Source organism: Gouania willdenowi, chromosome 18, assembly GCF_900634775.1.
Source record: "Gouania willdenowi chromosome 18, fGouWil2.1, whole genome shotgun sequence".
Classification (NCBI taxonomy): Eukaryota; Metazoa; Chordata; class Actinopteri; order Blenniiformes; family Gobiesocidae; genus Gouania; species Gouania willdenowi.
In genome coordinates this window covers 16,539,339-16,550,860 of record NC_041061.1, presented here as the reverse complement: position 1 = coordinate 16,550,860, position 11,522 = coordinate 16,539,339, and the positions used below count along the sequence as shown (strand labels likewise).

General features: G+C 37.6%; 1 protein-coding gene across 1 annotated transcript in view; it reads left to right on the top strand.

Annotated features, from left to right (window-relative positions):
* The first annotated feature begins 5,875 nt into the window (after positions 1–5,875).
* ppp2r5b (protein phosphatase 2, regulatory subunit B', beta) overlaps positions 5,876–11,522 on the top strand; it is a 30,087-nt gene continuing 24,440 nt past the window's right edge. The window contains exons 1-2 of the mRNA XM_028475247.1: positions 5,876–5,879; positions 8,044–8,240. Of these exons, the coding sequence (XP_028331048.1) occupies positions 5,876–5,879; positions 8,044–8,240 (201 nt within the window). The remainder of the gene's footprint in view (positions 5,880–8,043; positions 8,241–11,522) is intronic.

Genomic DNA, 11,522 nt, shown 5'->3' with positions numbered 1-11,522 from the left:
GTTAAAAGTAACAATAATGGGTCAACATATGTGACATTAAGTAGGAAAAGTGGTGGAATGTCTTGTAAGTGGAAAAAATGTGCAGAAAAGGTATTGAAATTTGATGGACAAGTGGCAGAAATGGGGGTAATGTAGCAAAATGCATTAAAACAAGCAAAAAATATGGCAAGAAAAAGTGATGAAAATAGGTTAAAATATGTCAATTTCGGTGTACTTGCAGAAAAACAGTAAAATGAGCATAAATAGGCTCAAATTATTCAGAAATATCATTAGATACTTGAAGTCATCTGGCGACCCTCTCCCAGTGTCTTGCGACCCCAAATGGGGTCCTGACCCCAAGGTTGAGAACCCCTGGGTTAAGCAATAACAAACCTTAATCCAACTTTATTGGCCTATTCCTGGTACTGTCCATGCATTTCTATCTCCTTTTGATAGAATCAGAGAGATTTGTGTTTTTAATCAGGGCTTTATTACTGTTTATCTTCCATTCTCATTAAAAATCTAAAAGAATTGAAAGATCAGATGTTTGATCACTGATTCTAATCTCATCCGTTCATCCTTGCTCTAACCATGCGGAGTGTGCAGTGCACGTTTTCGTAGCAGTTTGTTATGCCGTGGACAGATTTAGAATTATTACGTGGATTAGAATATTCAGACTCTGCTCTTTCTCTCTTGCGTCACCTAAACCCCTTAAGGTGATATTTATACTGCTCTGACTTTTACACTGCATGGTGTCTCACCCCTGATGGCTACCATAGCATCCAACCTACTATTTATAACTGTGCCATTCTCCTCTCTCTATCTCCTTCTACATCATTCTACCTCTTTCTCCCCTTTCCTTTCCCTCCTCATTTTTCCTTCTGCGTGCGTCACTGTATGGATCGGCTGTGTGTTTGTAATGACAGGGGTGCAGAGGCGGATGGTAGCTAAAACAGAGACTCTCTTTCTGCCTCTTACACACACATATACACACACACACTGCAGCAATTACAATAACTGTTATTTAAAGACCAGAGCAGCGCTTGCTTGTTCTAGGGGATAAGACGAGAAGCCTCTGAGAGACAAATGAGTGCTGGAGAGGATGTGGAAGTGCAACGAAGGAGGGGAAGTAAGGGAGGGAGGTACCCGGTGATGGAAATATGTGAGAGAATCAGGAGAGGGAGGAGGAGGAGGAGGATGATGATGTCATCCTTTAACCCTGTACCATGTGCATTCATTCCCCATGGTTTTCCTCCCCAGAATCCTCCTTCCCCTTTTCTGGATGCTTCTCTTCATCGGACTATATTTAGGTTCATGCAGCTGTGTGAACGAGTCTCTTTAATGTTGCTGCTCCTTTTTCCCCAAAGTGATGCAGCTCTCCTCCCCTTCGTTCCCTGTTTAGACCTGATTCTTACGTCACAAGCAGTTTTTTTCCCTCCTACTTCAGCTGTTTGTTGTTGTTTAGTAATACAGCTGCTTCTGTTAGCTCTTGATTGATGGTTCCATCCATCATCCATCCATCCATCCGTTTGTCATACACATTTACTCCGACAGTCATTCCAGACACTTCAATTAACCCCGTGCAAATCATCCATTAGACCACAGGTGTGCAACTTTTATCACAGCGGGGCCACAAAAATTAATTTATTATTTTTTTTGATCCAAGGGCCACATTATCAATATTCGAGTCAGCATTTAGAATAAATGCATTAATACTAATGTGCTTTTGGTGTAATTAATCATTTTTTTAGGGTTTTTTTGGTGTAATTTATTTCTCATTTTGCTCTTTCTGTTGTTCTCTTGTCTTATTACTGCACTTTACTAGTGTACTTTTCTCTCATTTGGTTTTTTTTTCTTGTGTTATGAGCCCATTTGTGTAATTTTGTTGTGATTTTGATTACTTTTCATTAAGTAATTTTTTCTCAAATTTTGTGTTTTTGTGATTTTGTTTTAGGGGCCGCTCAAAATTAGAGCGAGAGCCACATGTGGCCCCCGGGCCGCCAGTTGCCTATGTCTGCATTAGACCACACATAGGCAACTGCAGAACGGGGTCTAATTTTGTACGGCCCCCAAAATTAATCAGAATCAGAAATACTTAAATTACAGAAAAATATGCAAGGACGACAAAAAAACACACACACAAGATGACTACAAATGGATTAATGAAAAACATACAAAACTACGAAAATGACTCAGAGACACACAACTCGTAAAACACCAAACAACAAAACTATACAGAATGACAGAAAACTATGCAAAACGACAGCAAAAATGTGCAAAATGACTCCAAAAACACACGAAACGTCACTAAAATCAAACAAAACAACAACAGCCATACATTAAAAGACAACAAAAATATACAAAAATTACAGAAAAGCACACAAAACTACAATAAATATACAGATAACAACAAAAAAATGAGAGCAAAACATATAAAACTGCAGAAATACATAAAACAATTAAGAAGAAAGACACTCAAACCTGTTTGTTTTAATGCTCAGATTGGTCCTCATTCTAAACAATGACATGAATGTTGATCATTTGAATCAGATCGGAAAAAAAATCAGATTTTTGTGGCCCTCGCTGTGATGAAAGTTGCTCATCTCTCTATGTGAACGGATGTTGCAGAGATGGTCATGAACATTCTGTGAAGTTAGATAATGCTCATCCTGTTCTGATCGGTTTTTTTTTTTTCAGCTCAGGATTGTTCCAGTAAACCTTCCACCACTAAAGGCTGAATATATTATTTTCACCAATGGGAAACACAAGCATGATCCTTTGGCGTGTAACTAAAGAAAAAGTGTGTGTGAAGTGAATCCAACTTTAGAGTTTGCGTAGATGTGTGTGCTGATTGGTGTTGTTTATTTATGTGGCGTATAGAGGAGATATTGGCGCTATCTATAATGGTATATATTAGAGATGTAACGATTCACTCAACTTCCGATACGATTCGATTCACGATACTGGGTTCACGATACGATTCTCTCACGATTTTTTCATTTACAAAATGGGACTGTAGACAAATTTTTTTTTGGGAAAAAACCTAGAAAATACTGTATTATTTTCCTTTTATTTTCATTGTCAAAAGAATTCCTTGATTAACTATTCAAAACAATGCAATTTAACTAAAAATAAATCTTGAATTAAATAAATAAAGGAATAATACAATGAAAATGAAGCCTATTAATTTAAATTCTGGTTCTATAATAAACAATGCAAAACTGCATAATAGTTCTTTTTCTTTTAAAAGTGCAACTGAAAATGTATTTTGTGCCTTAACAAACGTGATTACACTGATTTACGTCATATTTGTTTGGACCAGCAGAGGACGCTGGTAACCCAGTGGTTGGTTGGCATGCAGATATCTTGCAGTGAAGAAGAGAAGCTATGCTAGCAGACAGAGCTAATAGAAAAACGTGACTTTTACAGATATTCAAGTAATATTACAGATATTATTTCGGTGCTAAACGGGTAATGAATCATTTATTAACATATTTAAGAGTAGAAGGCGGCCAGAAAGAAAGTATTAGCAGACTCCGCCCGCCGCCAACACTTCCAGATAGCGCCCTCTGCTGGTTAAAAAAGTACTGCGATTCAATTGTCAGAAAATCGATATCAACCGTGATACCTATGAATCGATTTTTAACTGCCTTACGATTAATCGTTTCATCCCTAGTATATATCTATTCATGAATATTATTATCTTTAGCATTATGAGGTGATAAATAAGCCAATTTCTTAAGGCGGTCCGAAATAATTATAAAAGTCTAATATTCCGTACCTCAGGGGTTCATTGGGAGGGGATTGCCAGATGCCTTCAAGAAACTTAAGACATTTTTGAGCTCATCTTTGCTTATTTTTACCTTTTTTCTGCAACTACACTAAACTTGCCATATTTGAACCTATTTTCATCACTTTTTCTTGACATATTTTTGCTACTTTGTTCTAATTTCTGCCACTTTATCAAATTTCAATGTCTTTTCTGCTTTTCTTTTGGATAGCAATGCTCTAGCTCATATGCAGTTTAAACAACAAGTTTGTATTGTTTCATGGATATTGTAAGTTTGGAACATTAAAGGTGTATGCTGTCAGTTATTAAAAAAAAAAAAAAAAAAAAAAAAAAAAAAATGGGTATTGCCGAAATCAGAATCGGCAGATCAGACTTTGAAAAAAATCGGTGATCACCCCTAATGAACAGTGTTATTAGAAGTAGTTTAAACAGTGAAACTGTGCAGAAATCCTTTATTAATACGGTTATTGTCCTTTGAAATAGGATTGATGGAGCTGATCATTTCCATGGATCATTCTCAGATTAGATTAGATCATCCTTCATGAGTCCCACAACAGTGAAACATTCAGAAATGAGACACGAGGCAGTCGGGTAAAAAGTAATTTGCTCCATCAAGCAAGAGTTTGCCTATTATTGCTTAACTGGTCAGTATTTCTAGTGGACGGGTGGCTAACATACAATGGATGAAAATAAAAACTTCAAGTCTTTGTTTGGAGATAAGATTCAAGTGTGGGAGCTCGTGAATTACAGAGCAAAAAGCTGAATAAGCTTCTATGTAGTAGTAGCACAGATTGTTTACCACATCTAATAGACTGAGATGAATGTTGATGATTGTTTCTTTAATGATTTATTGGTATTGTATAACTGGTGACGTTGGTTGTTGCTTAATTGTGTATCATTGCTGGAGGGAGTTTTTTTTTTTTTTTTTTTTTTTTAAAAAGGACCATCTTTGAATGGAAGAAACTAAACATGAAAACGCTAAATGACGAGCCTTCAGACGCTGCCAAGCTTGTGCCAAGTTGTCCAGATGACGACTAAAGCAGCAGCAGCTCCAATGCTCAGAAATCATGAAGAAAAACAAAAAAAAAAGAAGCTCATTCATAAATGAGTCACTGCAGTGATTAAGAGCTCACTCAATATTCTAAATATTTCACGTGTGACATTTTCAAAATCCAATTTGAACAAATGAAGTTTGTGGCAAATACAGTGTGATTAAAGCAGGACCATGTGGACGTTGGAGACGTTGATACGTTGTCGTCTTCTCGTATGAGAAACGGACCCTCTGCTCATCGTAATAGTAACTTAGCAACTACTCCAAGCCTCTTGGCTGTCTTTTTGAACTCATTATTGTCCTACAGAGTGAAGTCCCTCTGTATGTTTCACTGCCATCTTCTCCATCTCCCACCCTCGCTCATGATACGTGACCTGCTGAGTCTCTACATTCCCTTCTTCTTCCCTCCGTTTTCTCACCTTCCATCCCACTGCCTGTCTACACAACACAGTTTTCTTCACCTCACTCTATTCCCTTTCTTTCTCAGTCCCAGCACAGCGCATCTTCACACAATTACTTTCCGTCAAAAATGGATTATATTTCACCTTCACAGTTGTGTACAGAGGGGGAAATGCAGATTGGGAGTAAGGAGGGAATGGAATGAAGAGTGAATGTTTTGTAAAGCGGACGGGAAACTGATTGAGATTGTTTGGACTGAGTTGGATGAAAGTGTTTGGCCTTTGGAGATCTTTACACTTGTTATTTCAGCACAAGTAGTCAGAAGATTGTGTGAATTTGGTTGTCACACGTGTGTAGTCACGGAGAAATGGCTGCAATTCAAGGACAAATCGAGCACTGCAGTGAAGCTCAGAGGAAAAAACCAAACGGTGGATGTTAGCAAGACTGAATGCAAAATTGGTGTTGATTAGAAGGTAAAGTGTTTAACAATGTCAACTTGTAAAAAAAGAAAAAAGGTCATACATGGAGTCGTATCATTAATGGATAAAAAATGCTTAATAGAACATATTAGAAAACTGACGGTGACCAATTAAGTCTCTTGGTTATGGGAGAGAAAAATTTTTATTTCCGGAAACGTATCAATAGACCCCGGGACTATGGGTATGTTTTCCGTACCATTTCTACAGAAGCGTAATGTGCCTGTGTTTTCACTGTGCCAAGATGGCCGAGTGGTCTAAGGCAGTGGTTCTCAACTGGTGTCACCCTGGGACCCACATTTTGCCACGTCATTGAATTGCGACCCACTTTTTTTTTTTAGAATTCAACCAACCAAAACACATTTGTATTCCTTTTTTTTTTTTTTTTTTAACAAATCAATAAATGTTCCTGTGCAACATGCATTTCATAGCACGCCTGTCCAAAGTTTCTTTCAAAATAAAAAGCAAGTCCAACTGAAGAGACATTACGTTTTTATTTACTTTTGACCAGCTTTCCGTGACCCACCCAGTAGAGGTCTGCAACCCACTTTTGGGTCCCGACCCACCAGTTGAGAATTGCTGGTCTAAGGCACCTGACTAAAGAATTCCTCTTTCTGCTGCTGAGGGTTCGAATCCCACTTTTGTCATATATATTTTTCATTTTAATATATTTAACATGGCAAATTCCACCTTTTAAAATACATATATGAAAAAAAAAGATTTTAGGGTATTTCCTGGGTTAGGATTAGGGTTAGGTCTAGCTTTAGGGTTAGGGTTAGGGATAAAATTAAAGGGTTAGCGGGGAAGCTAAAAATAAATATGAGCTAAAATAAAACTGACGGAACTTTAAGTCACATGGTGCACCTATCACATCGCTTAAACTGGCCAATGAGGGGCGCTGCGTATGAACAGACTAGCAGTCTATTCATACGTTTCCATATCAATAGCCACGGCCATTTTTTTTGACTGGATTTCCATGTCTGACCCACAGTCTTGCATTAAAGAGGCTTGACATCCGCACAAAATACAGTGAGTCATTCCCAGTTGAATAGATTGCCACCCACTGTGGTCTCACAAAAAATACAATGTATGCTAAAGGAACTGATGCTTGTTGTTAAAAAGAAAAAGTGAAATCCTATTATTTTCTGCTGTGTTTCATGTGTGCGAGCATTAGCATGTATGCAGTAAATTGAGAATTAGGTTTTCCTCAGAGCTTAATGCATTTAATATCACACTGTTAAGACAATGACGTCACCATCGACATTATAGATGCTGTCGTTGTGCAGGGTCAAGCGCTCGATTTCAAACCGTTTTGACTTGATGTTTTCCCAGTTGTCTCCAGGCTCTTAAATTGAATCATGTTGTTTCGGGCGAGCAGCAACAGCAAACTACGCACCCAAGCTAATTTTCCACCCGTGCAGTACGGCTCTTTAGTGAATTATTGGATGGATTACTGTAAAATTAATGGAGCACACATTCACATCTATGCCCTTACCACAAGCTCTAACTGCTTTAAGCTCTCCGTCATCGATCAGTGTTATATGTTGCATAGAACTGTAAAAAAAAAAAAAAAAAAACACAAATGTAAGGAGGCCGCTGGCACTTTAAGTGAATAAACTGCAGATTTATGAAAGTCTTCACTGGAGAAGGGAATTTTTCCATATACCAACAGCTCATTTATAAAGAGTCTGAGCTTTATTTAGTACATGTTATATTTATTCAACAGCTTACAGGGCTCTACACAAACATTTTCCAGTGGTGGCACTGGTGCGACTAATTTTCTCATTTGGTCGCACCAGCACAGAATTTGGTCGCACCCCCTTTTTTTTTTTTTTTTTTTTTTCAAGCCATGCATGCTGATGAATAGTCGACTTAACTGGCTGTACTTAAATTAACTTAACAGTAGCATATGTTAATCTGCATTACTTCACCCCATGGAATTAAATTCCCCTGGTCAGAGGTCTGCAACCTTTACTCTACAAGGAACCATTTAACCTCATCTCAGCTGGATTAAAGTCCTCCTGGAGCCAAAAAATACCTTCTCAATGAAGGTTGGTTCCCAAGTTTTGCATTAAATTATAGTTTACAATTTTCATAGAATTTTGGGGCAATTACAAAGTCAATTATCTGAACTCAATTACAAGTTATTTACAATTACGACAGCAATTTTTTACAATTATATTTATGCAATAATTGTAATTAATTATCAGTTACGCAATTATAATCATAATTGACCCCAACCCTGCTTCTAACTTTCTGCATGACTGATCTCATCACACGACTTCTAATGTTTAATATCTATCTCTGTATTCTTGTCCCCTTCTCCTCTTCTCGTCTCTGTTACCCAGATGCCCCGGTGGCAGAGTTACACGACCTGTTCTGTAAGAAGCTGCAGCAGTGCTGTGTGCTGTTTGATTTCTTGGACTGTGTGGCCGACTTGAAGGGGAAGGAGATCAAACGCGCGGCACTGAACGAACTTGTGGAGAGCGTGGCCACGAGCAGAGGAGTCCTCATTGAGCCTCTCTATCCAGAGGCTATAAAAATGGTAAGAAAAGGTCAAGGGTTAAAAAGAACACATTTCCAAAATAAAATACATTTTCACGGTTTTTGCCTTTGGAATGTTATTACTAAAGTGCTGGGCAACGATAAATCGCATTATTTTTGTGCGCAAAATTCAATAATCATTTCAAACGTAGTGTTTTGCACACTTTTATTTGAAAAGTACTGCTGTTTGAACAAATGTGAAACATCATTTGGCTTGTAAACACTTAACACAAACAAATAAGGTGCTTATTAAAGGGCCCATGTTCAAGGGGACACATCATGCTAAATCCACTTTTTTAGCCCTTAAATGCATTTTGTTGTATATTTAGATTGTTTAGAAGTACAGAAAAGTTCAAATTAGTCTCTTCAGGTGCTCCGTTGATATCTTTATATTCTGTTTTGGTCATATTTTTCAATCTGTTTCGATTTTTCTATTCTCTATTACGTTTTTTGAACAATAACGTCAGCGGAACGGCCAAATTAGGACTTCGACTCCAGGCCCAACACTTCGAGCAATCCGCCATTTTTATTTCTCGCTTTTATTTTGTAGTCCAAGCTCAAGGATGCCGAAGTTATGAGAGGATAAGTCAAAATGTTGGGTTGTTGGATGTAGTAACCCACACGCTTCATTACATCGTCTCCCAGCATCAGAACCTTTTAGAAGTGCCTGGTTGAGTTTTATTTTTCACAGAAATGTACCCACATCTGTGGGTAAGGTCATTTTTGTGTGCGCGAAGCACTTCAAGGATGACTGCTTCTGCAACCTCCGCCAGTAAAAAGAAGGATTTGCTGAAAGACTTTGTCTGATTGAGGGTTCAATTCCTTCTATCTTTGGAGACGACGAACAGAGCACTTCAGACTTCATATGTTAGCGCTGTGTGCTCGTTTTAGATCCTTGATGATATGGCCTACGTGGTTTAATTTAAGTCTAAAGTTTTCATTAGTCATTTCATTTTGCCGTTTTTGTCTCCGAAAAGCCTGCATTAAAATGCATTTCGTGACGTTAGCTTGGCGCTAGCGTTAGCTCGGTGCTTGTGTTAGCTCACTTGTTAGGGTTCTGCAGGTTCATCATCTTCATTTTCATCTCGCTCCACCGGGTCCGACTCTGGCTGGAACATGTAAGGCTGGATGGACAAGTCTTCCGTTGTTGACATTTTGTAAATAACCTCTGAATAAAAAGTTTATGCAGCGCTACATAGCCGTATCTCTTCTATCAAACGTCCTCTGGCCCTACATCACCGTGCGGGGAGGAGGAAGTCGGTGTCCCGTCTATAGACACGCCCACTCATGAATATGCATAACTAGGCCGCAAATCAGCCTGTTTGTGTAGAGTTGATCAGAAAGTGACTTTTCAGAGGCTAAAACTCTGGAAAACAGGCGAGTTTGGAAAAATAAACCTCAAATAATATGTTTTTGGGGTTCTTAGAACAAATGGAGAAGGGTGAAAAATAGCATGATATAAGGCCTTTAAGAGCAGAATTCAACATAATATACTGTCTGAGCAACAGCAACATTTTTTTAAAATCTTTTTTTTCTAAACAGGTAACAGCAGAAACATTTTTATTTTATTAGGGAGCAGCATAAACAGGCTATTTTCAGTAGCAAGTGTCCATGTAAAGAGTGAGGTGAAGTGATTGACCACACAAAATGTACTGAGTGCGCATCGTACTGAGATTGTATATGCGCATGTGCGGAAAATGAATTTTTGCTAAAAAAAAAAAAAGAAATCATTTTTGTTTAATTTTGTTTTCAAAGTGAAAGAACACGTGTTTTTTTGTTTTGTTTATTGGACTATATTAGGGTTAAGGTTAGGATCTCAGTACGGAGGTAAACTCAGACCATGACTCTGGCTCTTCATGTGACATGACGACATCCGACCCAGAGCCGTATAGATAGAGAATTGCGACAACGGAAGTCCAAAATACCTGACCGTCACGTGACTCATGTAAGACTGAATTCAGAATTCCTAGAAGTTAGTGGCGGGCCATTCGAATCCATTGATTCCTTGTGACATAACTGGGATTTTTGGTAATTTGTCATCAATAACTACATTGATTGACAATATGTATACAGTACACTGTCATATGTATGTGTATATACAATATATGTTTATGTAGTCCCATAAATATTTTTTTTTTCCCTAATGTAAAGTCGTATTAATAATAGTGTAAACAGCTTACCTGCTTTTTTGACATAGCATATTTATTATGTTCATACACATATAAAAATAGACATTTTTTACGATGCACTTATGCACCAAGATAAACTCATAAAATAAATGTCTAACAAAGTCAGAAACATTAATAAATTGTCATGCAGTTTGCTGTGCTGTATGGGGATGCTGCTGAAAATGTATGGCTTCCCAACCGAACCAGAGAACAGAAAGAAATAATAGTTAGCCAAAGTCAGCAGGAGCAATCTACATAAATGAATAAATAAAAATCAGGATTATAACAATAAAAAAAAATCTGTGAGGCGATCATATTCAAACACTTCATTTGCACTTTTTCCACAAACAACACAATTGAAAAGCTTATTGTTTGACAAAAAAAAAGATATGTAGCCTATGTGGGTAGATAAAACTGTGTGAAGTCAGCGCTGTATATTTGCTAATGATCCCTTAATTTTCTAATTTTTCTTTTTTTGAACATGAAAACAGCAGTGTATCTCACAAAGAAAAAAAAATGTAATAATAATAGTAATAAAAAATGAATATAAAAATAAAAATTAGTAGTTTAGCATGCCGTAATGCACACGTTAATGGGTTTAGATACGCTGATGATAATAATAATAATAATAATAATAATTATAATGCCTTACAGTTCAAAAGTGCATCACAAACTGTCTAATCCGCTCTAGCTCCATTGGCTACAACAGTAAACTGATCACTTCCAGGAACTATTGTGAGGCTCCATGAGCCGCCATTGCTGTCAAAAAACAAAAACGAACCATTGGAGTGAATGGAGTTGTTGCAACTCTATCTCTATATCCCTCTGATCCGACCCAATGAGCAACGGACTTTCAACATAAAACAATAATAAAAAACTGCGTTAATGCGTGATAAAATAATTGACGTTAATGAATTAATGCGTTAATGCCATAACACGTTAACTTGCCCAGCATTATTACAAACCTTAAACAGTAGTGCAAAAAGAATAAAAATATGGATGAAATGACATCTGAAATGTATAAATACCAGCTATCCCCAAAGTCAACCATGTGACCTCTGCTGAGGAGCTTAGTGGGGAGCTAGTGAGAGGGAGAAGAGCAGAGGAGCGTGGGA